Here is a 17,784-nt window from a genome sequence, read left to right on the forward strand (position 1 = left end):
GAAACTTATTCTGGTTTAAGATCCAAAAAGAAAAATTATAGTTACTAATCACAAGATAGCAATGGCTAATTACCTGATTCAGTACATGTTTATGGGTTTCATACTCAGCTGCAACAAATGCAAACACCTGCAGCAAAAATTACAGAAGCGCAAAAATCAAATTGAATTCAATTACCCCCCCTTTTCTCCTTTGAATCCAATTGCACAAAAATCAGCAGTTCAGAGGAACCAAATTACGAAAATGCATGAGTAATTACATGAAATAAATCAATCAGATTAATCTAATTAAAAGATGAAGAAATTACGTTGTGCCCATCTTCTAAGAGGATGCGAGGGAGGGCGAGAGGTTCTGGGTTGTCGAGCAAGGCTGCACAAGCCAGGAAAGCGCGCGGGATCGCGCAAGTGTTGCGGGGATGCTTCGTAGTTACCCTGCTTCGTGCTGGTGGCTGGCTGGGGTGCTGGGGCCGCTGACGAACAGAGATGAAAGAGCAGGCCGGTGGTCGACGGTGAGGGTATAAGCGATTACGCCGGCGCTGCAAGGGTTGATTGGTTGGGTTTTGCGTCACCGCCCAATTGATTTGGGGGTTTTCTGGTGCTGGGTTTTGTTTTTTCAATCCCGCACTATCTCTTTTGGGGTTTTTTGGTTTTATATTTCGAGATCGAGATGAAGATAGGTTGGTTAGAGGAGATTTCAGGTGAAGTCGCCGTTCAAAATGGAGTTTCTAGGAAGAGGATGAGAGAGAAAGTGAGGAGCTGAGTGGCGAAATTAATGTAGGGTTCTATCATATCTGAAATAATGTTGGAGGAATATGGCAGGCACTGCGTCGCACATTTGTTAATCTGCGAGGCAAATGACTTTGGGATGCCCCCAGAGTCATTTGCGTCGCAGATTAACAAATATGCGACGCACTTGATTGAGTTATTTGCCTCGCAGCTTTGTTAATCTGCGACGCAAATGACTCTGGGGGGCATCTTAGAGTCATTTGCCTCGCAGTTTAACAAAATTGCGACGCAAATGACTAAATTTTATTCTAAAATTTGTCATTTGCGTCACATGTTCAGAATGGCGTGGCAAATGCGGGGATGCAAATAAGCGTTTTTCTACTAGTGAATTTGATCAATAGAATGCCCTTGAAGGCCATTCAAAATGATACACCCTACCTCAGAATGTTTGGTACTACACCAAATCTGTCTCACCTCAGAACATTTGGTTGTCTGTGTTATGTTTCCACAAGCAAAATTGGGAGAACCAAGTTAGACAAGAGAGCCACTCCTTGTGTTTTCATGGGGTATTCCACCTCACAAAAGGGATACAAAGTGTTGGAAATTGACACTAATAAATTCTTTGTATCCAGAGATATCACTTTCCATGAGAACCACTTCCCTTTCCACCTTTTCACCAAACACAATACACCTACATCTAACTATACCAATGCTATATTCCTTCCTACTTTTGTGTCACCATCCACATTTGAGGTTCCTGATTTTTCCACTCCAGAAACTACATTCCATCCACATTCTCCACTTTCAGTTTCACCATTCATTGCCTCTCCATCAGATTCCACTACAGTTTCTGATTCTACACATCTCTTTCCATCACAAGAAAACTCTAGTGATACTCATTCTTCTTCTCACTCTCCTTCTATTGCATCCATCTCTGCTAAATCCATCTCTACAGAACCCCCTATGGTCACACACCCACCTAGAAAATCCACCAGAGTACCCAAAACTCCATCTTACCTGAATGATTATGTCTGTCATACAGCAACAACATCTCCCACTGAACACTGGCGTCACCTTGTCTCATACCAGACTTTTCCTAATCACTTTCAAGCTTTTCTTTCACATGTTTGTGATATCACTGAACCACTAAGCTATGCAGAAGCTGCCAAGCATCATCTGTGGGTGAAAGCAATGCAGAAAGAACTACAAGCACTAGATCAGAATTTAACATGGGAACTGGTGGAACTTCCTAAGGGGAAGAAAGCAATAGGATGTAAATGGGTGTTTAAGGTCAAACTGAAATCTAGTGGTGCTCTGGAAAGGTGCAAAGCTAGATTGGTAGCTAAGGGCTACAATCAGAAATATGGCATTGATTATGAAGAGACTTTTAGTCCTGTTGTTAAAATGAGTACAATCAGATGTTTACTTGCTGTTGCAGCTAGCAATCGTTGGCCATTATACCAATTGGATGTCAACAATGCATTCTTACATGGGGATTTGAAAGAAGAAGTGTATATGAAAGTTCTTGAAGGCATTCCTAATCCTACAAACAAGGTTTGCAGACTGCTTAAGTCACTTTATAGCCTTAAACAAGCATCTAGACAATGGCATGAGAAGTTAATGACAGCCCTGGAAAGTCAAGGCTTTTCACAATCCAAATATGACTACAGCTTATTCATTAATAAGGATGGTACTGACATCAACATTGCTGCAGTTTATGTGGATGATGTGATACTCACATGAACTAATACTCACAAACTTGAAGAATTGAAGTCTTTCTTGCACAAAGAATTCAGCATTAAAGACTTAGGACACTTAAATTATTTCCTTGGGATTGAGGTTGGCTATACATCAGATGGGATCATTCTTAGTCAAAAGAAGTTCACCAGAGAACTCTTACATGGTTCTGGTTTTGACTTAACAAAAAAGGTGGTCACACCTTTGCCTCTAAACATCAAGTTGTCAAACACTAATGGGGATCTTTACTTTGAAGCAGAAAAATACAGATCATTAGTTGGGAAACTCAACTTCTTAACTCATACAAGGCCTGATCTGTCCTATACAGTTCAAACTCTTAGCCAATTTCTGCATGCCCCTAGACAACCACATGTTGCTGCCCTACATCATACTTTGAGATATTTAGCACACACTGAGGGGCAAGGAATTTTGCTCAAAGCTTCTGACAAGATACATCTTCAAGCCTTTTCAGATTCAGACTGGGCTGCTTGTTCAGATTCTACTGGTTTTGTGTTGTTATTAGGTGGTTCACCTATATCATGGAAATCTAAGAAGCAAACTACTGTATCTAGGTCTTTTGCTGAGGCTGAATACAGGGCAATGGCAGCTGCTGCATCAGAAGTGACTTGGATTGTCAATCTTTTATCTGACTTGGGGGTCACTGGTTTGAAACCAATCACTCTCCACTGTGACAATCAATCAGCTATGCATATAGCTAAGAATCCTGTGTTCCATGAGCGCACAAAACACATTGAAATTGATTGCCACTTCACTAGGGACAAAATCCTTGAAGGTTTACTGCATCTTACTTATTTGCCTACACAAGAGCAGCTTGCTGATCTTTTCACCAAACCACTTCCTTATGCTCAGTTTCAGATGTTGCTTTCCAAGATGGGAGTGTTTGCTTCTCAACCCACTCCATCTTGAGAGGGGGTGTTGGAATATATCGTTGCTTTGCTGCTCTATTTACTACTTGCTGTACTGCTTGCTGTTATAAGCATTTGATGACTCAACAATGCCACGTCATCATTCTATAATAACCAACTCTTGGTTGTTAGAAAGTTTGTTATCATTAGCATAAAAGCTTCTAGATTATAGCATCACTATATATATGTATTAGATCAGCTGCTGTAATTACTTCAATATTGTGAAATACAAAATTCTGTTTTGCTGTTTTCCCCTAAACTCTAACACACCCTCTGTGTCTCTTCCATCTCCTCTTTCTCCCTCTCCCGACCACCACCACCATGTATGTTTCTCTCGATCTCCTTTCGAGTTGAATCGGAGTGGATGAATTATATGTTCGAAGGTGGATGGTGATTTCGAGCCTGTCGGACAAATTCATTTTGGCAGCCGTTGGTGTATATTTTCCGGCGGTCGGTGTGGTATTCCGGGCTCATATGAAAATTTAATTAGAGTATGGTTTAGTGTTTTAATTTTTTGGGAAATTATTTTTTTCAGAAATATATAAATTTAGAAAAAGTTTTAATAAATATGACAATCATTTAACAAAAATAAGAAGAAGAAAAAGTATTGAAATAAAAACAAAGCTAAAATAAAAAAAACACTAAGGTGGTCCTCAATTGGAGTATGACCTTAGAATTCTCAATGCAGTAAACTACTCTTTCTCTTTTTAGTGCATCACTTTAATAATTGATTGTTACTTTCAAGTGCAATACTTTACATCAACTAATCTACAATTGCACGTGTACATGGATGAGTTAAAAGTAACAAATTTTTTCAAGCTTTTATAGTTTTAAAATAAAATTTGTAAGACTTCTCATTTCAAACTCTATAAATAGATAGTCATTCTATTGTTTGACAAAAATGATAAATATTTAATTTATGTGAAATAGGGAAATGCACGAAAAATATGAATGAATTTTAATTTTAATTTTAATTTTAATTTCATGATTAAGAAACAATATAATAAATGGTTCATGGAGATGATGTAAAAAAGTGTGAAAGTGAAAGAAAGAACGTTAGATTGACGCTGGTGAGTAATGAACTAGATCTAAAAAATGGGTTGTTTAGATCGGATTCGGATTGAGTTCATTCGGATCTGGTCATTTCAGGTCATTTTTACTCCGGGTCTGATCCATTTGGGTTTCAAAGTTAATAGGGTTTTTTTTAATGTTCGGATCAGCTCGGAGTTAGGTCATGACTTTTAGTCAAAATCGGATCGGGTCAATACCGGTTCGGTTCATACCGGATTGGTTTTTGTCGAATTGGTTTTTTTAGGTTAGATCGTTGTTCGGGTTAGAAAGGATTTTTCAGGTTTCAATTTTTGATCAGTTTATTTTAAGCTTTAGATTTGGTCGTTATTCATAAAAATGTTCAATTATTTTCAATATTATATCATGGAACAATATTTCTTACAAGATATAAGGGGTAAGCGCATGTTGTGCAGAGTTTAATGATTTATGGTAAGGGAATTATAGCAAACGATAAATGCTACATTGTCACATTGTTCCATGATAAAAATATTCAATTATTTTTAATATTATTATCATAGAACAATATTTCTTACAAGTGTAAGGGGTAATCGTATATTGTTCAGATTTTAATGGTTTATGGTATGGGAGTTATAGTAAATGATAAAGGTTACATTTTCATATAATTACCAGTGATAACTTAGGCCATTCTAGTCTTCTACTAATGTATGATTAAGCAGACAATACATGAGACGACGACGACAATTAATGATATTATAATAATAATAAAGTTAAAATACTTGTGTTATTTAGTTGAACTATTGAAAAATTTAAATTGTTCTTCGGTTCAGATTGGTTTCAAGTCTTCAATTTCGATCGGTTTCGGATTTGATTCAAATTTGACAGTTATTTTCCGTGTCGAGTCTTCGTTTTTCAATCAGTTTCGAGTTGATTCAAATTTTATAGTTAGTTTCCATTACGGTTAATTTGGTTTCTAGTGAAGATCAGTTAAGGTTACTTCACTTCGAGTCGATTCAAATATCTGGTCATTTCGGTTTAAATCAACTTTGGATCGATTTTGGTTCAAATCAATTTGGATTTTAGGTTAATTTGGGATCATCAATTTTAGGTCAAAATTGAGTAATGAATTGGTTATCCGTGTTCGGTCAGTTTTGTCAGCTCTAGTAATGATGCTCTAAACAATACGAAATGTCTCGGAAAAGCATAGCCTTGGAGACCAAGTAAGAATTTGTACAGCAACAGAATTGACGACAATAGTTGACTGACCTTCTTCATTGAACCATTGACAATTCAATTGGGTTAGAAACTTGTATTATGGGCCCATCATGTTGAATTTTCTTGGAACCCAAGCCCATATATTTATCTATAAATAGAAGTTGGTTTTTGCTAGTTGACATAATCTTCCCCGTCTCCTCGAACTACCCAGCTCATTCATAATTTCATATTCATTTACAAATAAGAGCCGTGAGTCGAATTTAGTAACGCTACAGAAAAATGTCACAAATTGGTTCAAGTTTTGCCGAAATTTACGTGTTGCGAAAGCTTGAAAAGCAGAAAACGGAGGAAATCAGGAAGAGGGATATGCTGAAGAAAACTAATAATCCTGAGATTGAAGATGATGGTACACATAAAGACGAAAGTAGTAGTAAGTTGCAAAATGGTTGTTTCTCATGCTTCCAAAAGAAGATACATCCGTCTTCTTTGTCTCCCAAGTAGCAACCCCTAAGCTATGAGGCTTACACTACAATAATTTTGAATTTTTGATGTCATACTTTTTTTTTTCGAGTTTTGCTACGTTGATATTGAAGAAAATCAACTGAGTATTTGTGTGTTTATTTTGTTGTTGGTCTCCTGTAGAACAGAAATGCACAAACTAAAGGCTAAGAAGTTTACTTAAAACACTATTTACTAACAAGACAAAGATTATAGATCAATGTATTCCCTACCTAAGCACCTACCATTGGCTTGTAAAAATCTTCACCCTGATAAATTTTTAAAATATATAGGGACGAAACAGGGACTGGCGGTGAGTAAATAAATTAGTAATCAAGATCAAATTTGTATAAATATGAGGGTTAAAACAAAATCAAGGTTTCCCCTTAATAGCTTTTGAAATATCCCGAATAGTTCCAGGTGATGTCCTGCAACAACCGCCAATAAGTTTAGCACCTGAGTCGCGCCATCTTAAAGCTAATGATCCAAAATCACTGTCCTTTGAACATTGGGGTGGCTGCAATGTTGAAACAAACAACACAATGGAAATCATTTAGAAACGTCTTTGCGATGCAAATGCCAGTTTATGTCATCATTAAAGTTAAACAAAAACATCATGCATAAATTAGAGGAAGCTCAAGCTTGTGTCTCACCAGCCATATCTTTGCTTTGCCATCCCATATCTCGCCACTGTTTGGATAAACTGCTATCAACTTGTCTGTCAACTATAATTAGAAAAGGAAGCCAATTAAAATCCCATGTATAATTTTTAACTCAAGCAGGCTTTTCAATTAAATTGGGTGCAGTGTTCACCTTCTTAAATTTGCGAATTAGACCATCAACATAGAGTGGTGGTGCACAGTTTATTCCTACAATCGCAACCTTGGTACTCTTATTTATAACATTCAGACATTCTTCGAAGCATTCTCCTGATGAGGCGTGCTTACCATCAACAGAGCTAAAGCAGATCCATGAAGGAATGTGGACATTTTCTTCCTCAAGCAACTCAACAATAGCCTGCAAATTAATATTGCAATTAAGAGAATTCTATGAAATAAGTACATTTCCTCTCCTTTGCAGGAAGTCGAATAAAACAGTCTTGCAACCATATACTAGCATATATATAGACATATAGTAGTATGATGAAAATACCATCACTGGTAGTTTCTTCTGGAAACTATCTATTAACAAGAACATGTAATGTTTAAACTTTAAAGTAAACGTGGAGATCTGCCAAACGGGAGATTCTGTTGACAACTACAACTCAAGCCTTAAGATAGAACAATTCACATGAAGCTTTGAGTAAAGGGAGTGTATTGTCTCAATGACAAAGGCGGTGATTTCAAGCAGTTAATGCACCAACGTAAAGGGAGCAGGACCTCCTGTCTATGGAAATTCGCTTTGTGAACATCTCATGAACCCCATATTATATATAGCCAACATTGGGACTTTATCCCTTGGCCTTGATCTACAGGAGTTCCAGGTTATTTCTCTTAATTCTCACAGAATAACCCAGACCTTCACACATATTTCCCCTCACGAATTTCACCAAAGCACAAGTTTCATTCCGTAGCTTTCATTACATATTTTAATTTTTTCCTTAGTACCACATATCCGATTTTGGTCAGCCAATGATGTAAGACATTCCTTTGCGAATGATCTGCATGGAAAGAAAACAAACCAGAAACCAAAGAGAGAACAAGCCCTAGTCACAGGCTCATTCGGAATTTTTTGTCAGAGGCTACAGAAGCTAATACAAGGGAGCTAAACATGACTAGCTGGTTAGTGTCTCTGTTATATGAAACGATGACATAAAATCCGGTAAGTGATGCGGTACACAAGCGTGGTTCTTATTCACATAGTTATTTTGTCTTGTGTTTTAGCTAGCACATTTTTACCATTCACTTGAGTGGGTTTTTCGTGGTTTTAACTCGCCTTTATGTTAGGAATTGTTTTTCAATTCAGAGTAGATTTAATTTTAGTTTGGGACAATGTTTGACATGTGTCAACTTGTGATTCCAATCTATGTTAGGGTTGTTTTCCTGTGATGTTTAAGTGTCTTAGAACACTTTCTTAGGAGCGACTCTTGTGCCTATTAACGGGCTGTTCGTTCGTCACTAATATAACGTTTGGTTGAATTGAAATTGGCTTTATGCTTTTAAAAGGATCGGAATGTACTTTTCCAGATTTTCCATTGTGTTTGACAAGTGAAGTTACACATATCCTTAGTTTTAGGTGAGTGACACCTGATTCTAAGCGAGGTTAAACAGAATAGTAAGTGAAGCTACTTTGTTTCTCCTGATTTCACTTACTTGTTTCTCCTCAAAACTATCCCTAAATCGTGAGTATTTTGTGAGTGGAGCCATTATATCTTGTTTAGAATCTTAGGCTAAAACAAACGAGTGAAGCTTTTAAACACACCAAGAAACACATCACAAACTACTATCCGCAACATGTGAATTACCACAGCTCAACAAAGTTCGTGTACTGCACGAATTTGGTAACACTGTTTAATATAACATTCTCATGGAATTACCAAACAACCTCCATCAAAAACCTGTTTCCTTGGACAATTCCTAGCTGTGAGGCATGCTGCTCCAACAGCAAATTTAATGAAATAATCAGATGATATACATCTTAAATTCAAGAGGAATCATATCTAACGCCATGTGTCTTTTCCTAAAACCAGCTACGGAATACATGGATCAACCAGTGTTATAGTCGATTGACAATCAACAATCGACAGGCTTCAAAAGCTATTTTGACTAAGTCTTCTTAACTACTACTTCCGTTTCAAATTTATCTTTACAGTTACTATTTGCACAAATATTAAGAAAAATTAAGAAAAAAGTGTAAAAAGGTAGGTGAATATAATAAAATATGGATAAAGTAAAATTGATGTACAAAAAAGTGGGTGGGTGTAAGATATATATGAATAATGTAAGAGAAAGAATGAAAAGTTGTAAATATTATGGGGTAAGATAGTAAATTTTCATGTCCAATAATAGAATAAAGCACAATGTAAAGAACATTATGAAATAGAGTAAAATGGAAAGTGTAAAGATCATTTTGAAACGGAGGTAGTAGAAATTGATGACTAAGAATTCTTTCTGAAGACACTTGATTCACAAAATTTTGATGAAATTTTTGAGTATAAACCAGAAAATGACAATATGTATAAAATCCTAAAACCAGCTACGGAATACATGGAATGCTTTAACAAAGATATTTGGTCATGAACTGCAAACCTGAGTTTCAAGTCTGCTGGGAATTGTTTCAAATGCTAATATATCTGGACTAGCTCCTGCCAAAACTTGTAGTCTTCGCCTATGGAAATCCTTTAGCTTTGTCACGTCAATATTTTGTCCGTAAATCCCACTTCAAGAAAGACATGTTAAAACCAAATTATCACTAGTGTATAAACATAGCAAACACCCATCATGTGTCAAACATCAAAGCTAATCAGTTAGATTTTATAACAGAAAATAATATACAGAGTATATATTAATGCATAATTATAGTATTACTTCACGTAAAGATAACCTGTATTCTGAGCCATCAGCAAGATAAGCTCCATAACTTCCAACAGATGCTGCCACCAAAGCCCTATTATAACCATTTTCTGCATTCTTATTAACAGCACTCCAGAACTCATCACGGGCATCAATAGCTAATCTCACACTCTTCTCCAGCAATGCCTCTGCTTCTTGCATTGACAAACCCCTTGATAGAAATCCAGGAATGGTTGCCTATAAGACAAAACATCCTTAAGTTAAACACATTTATTTAAAGAATCATCCATTCAAAGTTAACCTTACATGGAACATACATACAATCCTTAACCATAGTACATTTAAAATTTGACAGGACTTCATAAGGTTCCATGGCACAAGAAAGTGGCCCTCTTAGAGGATGTGCATTGGTCATGACTCTTGATGAGTGACATTTATGTCGCTCTAAACCTTTATTTTCTTATCATTTTTTTATTTAGTTTTCGTTCTTATTTCTTCTTTTATTCTATGATTTTGCTTATATTTTTAGTTTTAGTTTAATTCTTAATAATTCGTAGTTTAGATCGTATTTCCTTAGTTTTACTTCGTTCGTATTCATTTATTTTAATTTCATAGGAACTTGGACGAATTCAAAGGAAAAGAAGGGGATTTAAGCAAATGGTGCGCCCGCACCCAATTGCAAGCGCTCGCACTTGCTCACAAAGGAGTTTCCTGAATAAATCAAAGTTGCTGAGCGGTGAGCCCGCACAAAGTGAAGAAAAGTTGCAGGAACTTCTGAAAATGTCAAATTTGAGCTTTCTAGCATAGGTGCGCCCGCACCCGAAAGTGGTGTGTCCGCACCGACCTCCGTAGCTGCACCCCAGCTTTGCCACTGCGCTTCCAAACGCATCAGCGCCTCGAAAGCATGCGCCCGCACCCCAGTTGGTGCGCCCGCACCTTTGTCGTGATTTTAAATTTTTGTTTTTCTCTCACTCATCGGTGCGTCCGCACCCGTTTTGGGTGCGCCCTTGAAGACTCACATTTGTGCGCCCGCACCCCTTTGACTTAGCAAGGGATTGTGAGTCTTTGCGTCGTACGATTTCGGTTGAATTTTTCTTAGTTTTCTGCCTAGCTTTGAATTGATGCGGGAGCATGATTTATGGCCTTGTGAGTAGCTTAAGAAACTGATTCCCTTTTGACTTGTGTTTGTAGTTCTAATTTGTTCGTAATTCCTTATTCCCTATTGCATATACCCCTTATTGAACCCGATTCCCTAGCGTTTTAAATCTTTGCATCTCATTTTAGTCATTTAGTTTTTACACTCCCTTCAACAAACAACCCTTCTCCGAACTAGCTTATGTTAGCACTTTTAGCTATGAAACCAGCAAGTCTCTGTGGATACTCTACTTGTTTCTAGTGGTTAGTTTAGGTATTCAGATTGATTTAGGTAAGATTACTAACGACCTAGTTTTTTCCTCGATCAACTCTCCAGCTAGTTCTCCACTCTCTCTACAAGACATTCTCAAGAGGTCCCTCCAAAAAACACCCTAACATTGGTAAGTGTCTCTCCATGTATACACACATAATAGTGGTCCCATAAAAAATAAGAATAAGGACACATGTCATGTTATAGTGAAGATAGAGCTAGCTCTCCGAATAAATGAAGTGGCTCTTGGGCCTCTTGGCCAAGAGCTACCTTGAAGTAGCTCTCCATGAAGAGCTACTCAAAAGTCACTCAAGAGCTAGTTCTTGTTGGAGACCAACTTGAAGAGCCACTCCTAGAGCCACTCTAGGTTCCGAGATTCACAAGTGCTGCATTTGAATCTCTAATACTTTGTATGTAATATGAAAGGATGTTCATTTAGTACTTGGGACATGGTAAAGGATGATACTAAAAGGGGAAGGAGAACTAAAGGGCTTCAGAGACATGTAAGACCATATCAAAGATAGAGAAGAGAAAAAAGAGTAAAGGGAGGCATAGCATAACAGAGGGGAAAACCCCATACAGTATCTGCAGCAATTATAAGCTCTAGCCTACGTAACAATAACAAGTTTTAACATCAATTTTATATTTTCTTCCTCGAAATGAACTCTTAGTTCTTGATCTTTGTCTCCCTGGCTTGGAAGGGCTGCCCTCTAGAAAGTTTAGCATCCATGAATTCATAAAGAATGTTTGGACCCGACTCTTAATTATGAATGCATAAATAATGCAAGGCAGGACCAACCTTCCAAGAGCACAATATCATATTGGTATCCTACACCAAGAGTACTAACAATATCATGAATAAGAATACAGCAAGAAATACTAGAAAATGAGCATTTGAATCAAGACATTATAACATGAAGATCTTGAAGCACGAACAAAAATGTTCTTAAAAAAGTATTCAAAAAAATTCACAATGATACTCGACAATCACATAATTACCTAAATTTAACTTTAGCTTCCTATAATGCACCTGTTTGTCTTACTAGTTAATCTGCATTACTTTGTACAAAATGCATGTCAAATGTCGACATGAAAGTAATAGGTCAAGATCAAATCAACAGTGATACAAGGTTAATAGAACGTTGAGGTCTCACGCAGTCTACAATTCAGAATACGGACTTACCCATGGACCTATTACTTTATTAGTGAAATTAATAAAAGAAAATCAGGCCATACGTATAATAAAGTCCCAAGTACAAGGTTTTTCTTTGTCACTCAAGACCATTGAATCTAATTTGGTTTCAGAAAAATGGGGTATCTTCGTGAACCTATCTAAAGTCTAAACATGACCTCAAAAAGTAAATGGAATGCCTAGGGAAAAAGTATCGTATTACAATAGGCACTAGGCAAGTAGGCAGCAATAGGCAAATGAATCTAATTTGGTTTCAGAAAAATGAGGTATCTTCGTGAACCTATCTAAAGTCTAAACATGACCTCAAACAGTAAATGGAATGCCTAGGGAAAAAGTATCGTATTACAATCGGCACTACATCATTTCCAAATATGAGTAGTTTAGACTTTAGAGTTCCCAGAATAAGAAATAGATTTTACCGATATTAACTTCTATTTTTATTGTTACATCTTTGGCCACTAACGCAAAAAACATGCTTAATTGAATTCACTCTTTCAGACCAATTAACACCGAATAAAAGATGCAATTTCTTACTATGAGCCATAGATGTGAAATGCTAGATGTTGTATTGATTTATGATGATCAAGTATAATGATCTAACATAAACTAGTGTAGTCCTCTCTTCATTAAGATAGGACACACAAATTCCATGTTCTATAATTAATGGCATTCTTGACATGGATTCAAGGACAGCCTATAAAGAAATGAGTTACATCAGCGGCCAAAATTTTACTCAATATCTTTTTAGAGTAAGCTCCTCATTAAAAGGAACTTGACGTCACTCTGCAAGTATCAAAGATGTTTAATCAACCAGAGAAACTATGATAAGGACAAGAATAAGGTTCAAATGTCAGATTGAGAAGTCTGACACATGGAACTACCACATTTATGATGATCTGAAGACTTTCACCACAACAGATTACCTAAGTCTAAAATTAGGCAGTCTTTCAACAACCACCTAGATACTAGAAGAGAAAGAGTACATTTTATGACATTCAGGTTACTCTTTCTCTCTCACTGTCACCATCTTCATTCTCACTGTCACCAGCTACGGTCTATAGGTGATTCAGTCTCACCTAATGAGTAAATTGAAGTGATGTAAAAGAACCGTATTATTGGAATTCACTATGTTGGTTATTGAGTTGGTCTATCAATCGCCCTTAGAAAAATGGATTAGGAGAATATATGGCTCCCGGAAGGTGCGAGCCATGCATCACTAAGGACCTTTGGCTATTCTCTATCTTTAAGGCTTTCTAGTGGACACAACTCAGCTAAAATGAATAAAAATATACATCACTTTCCAATAACGTAATTGGCACTTGCATACCTCTCGATGCCCCTCATAGCGTTTACGAGACGCTTTACATGCCGGTCCAAGCATATAAGTGTTCAAACGTTATTTGGTGATTCTCTTTCATCACATCATGTCCCATTTTATCTTATTAGTTTCTACAGAGTACTAACTACAACATCAGCATTAGAACCTTTTTCTCATTTAAATCTACTGATAACCATATTGAAGTTTCAATTATTGTGTATTGATAGATTGCAACTTATAAACTGGAGAGAACAAAGTACAAGGACAATGGTACGGGATCAAAACGACGATACTTTTTGGGCAACAGTAATAGATGCAAACAATTAATTAGGCTCTGAGACCAAACTGATGGAAAGGTAGCGTAAAATAGCGGGGAAGGACTCAGGTAATATCATCTGCTATCTTCTGTGCCTGACAAACCAATAAAAGACTATAAGCTAAATAATAGGAAACAGAAGACATTAAACTAAATGTATTTACAAACCTACGACCCCCATCATCCCACAACCTAGTACATAATGTCCATGATGTAGGCGACTGTACCATGCACATGGTACAACCTCACTCGTATTTTTGCTCAATTGCTTAAATGAAGCTACCTCAAATGTGGGAAAAAATAGGCTTGGCTGTAAAACAATTGTACAATAGAAATTAACCAATCTTGTCCATTATAAGGATACCATACAATTACTAAAACATCTTTACAGTAGTTGGGTCCAGCACTCAACTTAATTAGGGTCATCTTAAGAAATCCAATTCCTTACAATTTTATGAAAATGTTATAACTTTTTATGGGCATCCCAATAAAATAATGCCACTATATTTTTAATAGTTCAGAAAAACAATCCATTATCTACAATTCTTCATTCATTTTTCCCTACTAAATAATCTATAGTCTAAATCCTTAAAATCAATCCAAAGTCAAAAGATTTTTCCTCCAAATAGTAGTCAAAAGTTTTCGACACCAAAAATTATTTGATTATGACAAGCAATAGTCAACAACTTTCAACCATACGTCAATATGGCATTACTAGTTCAAATAACATTGCCAAGGTGTCGATATATTCTAAAGTGAACAAATAAATAATCTTTTTCGCCGCTACTTTATTAATATTAGCTCTCTCATGAATCATTCCTATGTAACCTGAACAAATTTCTGTTAAATCGCGATTTTAATAACCAATGTTCTTTCCAATCAATCACCTTAGTTCTCATAAACCCACCAACCTCAAACCCCATCTCACTCACCTACTCTAAAATTTCAAGCAACATCGACAAAATAAATTTACAAAGTAAATTAAATTAACACGATTTTAATCTCTATTCTATAAGGGAACTGGGAACTCCTGAGGTCATTTTCGTAAATGACCTTTTGGTGTCCCTACAAAATAGTCTAAAATACTATCCATAACTTTCTCATCAAATTGAATTAATTAAAAAGACTAATTTTTTTATGACATTGAATTCAATTAATTTAAAACCGATTATTTAATGCAAATCACCAATTAAAGAAGTCTAATGCAAATCGTGGATTGAATCATGCAATATCTAAAAAGACATAAAAAGAAATTAGTCGATCGAGTTTAATACTCGATCCGTCCCAAAATTATAGTCATGTTTTCCAAATCGGGCGTCCCATAATTATAGTCCTGTTTTCTTATTTGAACATGAAATATTTCCCATGTTTTTACCCTCACTTGGGACCGCACAAAAAAAAAAAAAAAAAAAAAAAAACATTAACTGAAAAATAAAATTAAAAGGCTTTAGAAAAATACGGAGTAGTTAATCAATCAGATTTAATCACAACATAATTGGTAAGGCAAAAATAGGAAAAGAAAGTCACAAACAAACTCTTAATCACAGCCAAGTATACCCCTTATTAATCACATAATTTATTTATTTTCCTTACTTTATTATGCCACATGTTTATATCATGACAAATAAATCATATTATAATTTAAATTTTTTAAACAAAATTTAATCGAAAAAATATATAAGGAGTACTCCATAATAAAAAAATACATCCCCTAATTAATTTGATCCTGTTTTTTCTGTACGGAAAGTTTGCGAAACTTTTTCTACATAAAATAATTTTTTTTAATATATCTCTATGCATCGCATGAATTTGAGAGGATATGTAAACTGATGTTGGTTGCTCACCTTTTAAGTTTAGGTTTTTTACCGATTGGAAGAAGATATTCAATATCATAATATTTGAAAAATATATGTGCATTAAAATTGTTAAAATGTGCTTTTAAACTGAAAAATGTGTTTTTTTTTTAGGGATTAGAAAATGCATAACGATCCGGTTGCATGTACCTAATAATTTGTGCTATACCAGTAACAATAACAAAATAGATAGGAATAGACTTTCAAGTAACATTGTGAAATAATGTAACCTGATAAGAAGAAGTAACCAAAATGTCTGAACCAGCTTCCAAATATTCCAAGTGAACCTACAAACAAATTCCAATAAAATTAAAAATTTGAGAAATTGATCTCTAATTGACCATAAATAAAAGAATAGTACCAAATAATTTCATTTAAATGAAAAAAAGGGTACCCGTTTGATGAGATTGGGATCATTAATTAAGCAGACGGCACTCCAAAGAGGATCGTCAAAAGAAGCGCCGTGAATTTCAAGCTGAGTAGCAAGACCACCGTCAATAACACCGCATCCTCCTGCTTTTTCTAGCGTTTCTTCTAACAACGTCGTCGCTGCTTCCTCCTCTTTCCCCATTATTTTTCTCTCTCTAAAATGTGTAGAATCTCAGACAGAGAAAGTGTGAGAATATGGGCTGTTTTTATCTTCGGATTTGAATATTTTTTATTTCCCACCTGGTCATAGATTTGTGCCGTATTCATTGCAAAATGGAAAACAGTCCAAATCCAGGTCCAAACATATCATCTGTCTTTCCTTAAAAACATTCTTTACATAACATTTTTCCTTTTTTTATAGAATGAAACGGAACGTGCACTTCAACTTGAAAAAAAACGTTTTAGGTCAAATAAATTGCAATCAGATTGTACCGGTACATAAGGATCTATTTTTTAGAACTGAACTGAACTGAAATTAATTATACTGAACTGAAATAAATGCTCCTAGACTTAAATGAACTGAACCTAACCTTATCGAACTGAACTTAACTTAACTGAACTAAATATTAGTGAAAAATAAATAATAAATATTAATTAATCTAATATATATATACGTAGTATAAAGGAGGCATATTTGCTGAATTATTAGAGCGCCACGTAGGATTACTATTGGTTTCAGCCAATGAAAAATAAGATTTCTGATTTAATTTTGAACTGAAAAATTCAGTGCCACGTAGATAATTAATTATGTGCCACGTAGATATTTTAATTATTTAATTGATAATATATACAACTCCAACCAAAATTAAACACTCTAATAATTAAAAAATAAATCTAAAATAAAAATCATTTAAAATCAAACACTAATCTAAAATAAAATTCAATCCAAAATCAAATATTAATCCAATATTAGAGCGCCACGTAGGAAATCTAATGGTATTGGCCAATGAAAAATAAGATTTCAAAATTATTTTTGAATTAAAAAAGTCGAGTGCCACATAGACAAATAATTAGGTGTCACATAGATATTTTAATTAATTAATTATTAATATTACGCATATACAATTTCATCCAAAATCAAACACTCTAATAATTAAAAAATAAATATATAATTAAATTCAATTTAAAATAAAAAAACTAATCTAATCTACTACGTAATACATAAAAATATAACAGTTGGTATATATAGGAGTTTGATTTTAACTTAACAATTTAATAGAAATCGTGCATCGCACGGGCTAAAATCTATTCCCTCCATTCCTTTTTTATGTTCCTGTTTCAATAAATAGTGTTCCTATTTGATTTTCCTGTTTCTATTTTAGGACATGATCACTTTTTACCATAAATTTCCCCACCATCCTTTATTTAATTCATTCACATTTCCCCATTCACCCACACAACCCTATTTTTATGATTTTATATTACTTTAATAAACATATCTTCTATTTCCTTTATTTCTTTATTACATTCCTTCATTTCTTTATTACTTTCTCTTACACCAAATCATTACTCTTACACACAATCATTACAAGATTCAATTTTCTTATTTTCCACCCCAAACTCCAAATAGGAACATAAAAGAAGGAATGGAGGGAGTAGTAAATAATAAATACATCATGTTTATAATGAAG

The 17,784-nt window shown here is 35.1% G+C and overlaps 1 protein-coding gene across 1 annotated transcript; it reads right to left on the minus strand.

Annotated features, from left to right (window-relative positions):
• Positions 1-6,289: 6,289 nt before the first annotated feature.
• On the minus strand, positions 6,290-16,442 carry LOC110783451 (homocysteine S-methyltransferase 1). The gene is made up of 7 exons (XM_021987791.2): positions 16,119-16,442; positions 15,955-16,011; positions 9,672-9,877; positions 9,377-9,506; positions 6,942-7,145; positions 6,782-6,853; positions 6,290-6,645 (listed from the first exon to the last, which is right to left on the minus strand). Exons 1-7 carry the CDS (start codon positions 16,293-16,295, stop codon positions 6,502-6,504), a joined length of 990 nt encoding a protein of 329 aa, XP_021843483.1. The 5' UTR covers positions 16,296-16,442; the 3' UTR covers positions 6,290-6,501.
• Positions 16,443-17,784: the final 1,342 nt, after the last annotated feature.

Source organism: Spinacia oleracea, chromosome 3, assembly GCF_020520425.1.
Source record: "Spinacia oleracea cultivar Varoflay chromosome 3, BTI_SOV_V1, whole genome shotgun sequence".
Taxonomy (NCBI): Eukaryota; Viridiplantae; Streptophyta; class Magnoliopsida; order Caryophyllales; family Amaranthaceae; genus Spinacia; species Spinacia oleracea.

Excerpts from the sequence above, each read along its gene's own strand:
- LOC110783451 (XM_021987791.2), bottom strand. The coding sequence starts at position 16,295 with ATGGGGAAAGAGGAGGAAGCAGCGACGACGTTGTTAGAAGAAACGCTA. Across the intron at positions 16,012-16,118 it reads ATCCCAATCTCATCAAACGG|GTTCACTTGGAATATTTGGA; the intron begins GTACCCTTTTTT and ends ATTTGTTTGTAG. Across the intron at positions 9,878-15,954 it reads TGGTTACTTCTTCTTATCAG|GCAACCATTCCTGGATTTCT; the intron begins GTTACATTATTT and ends TTTGTCTTATAG.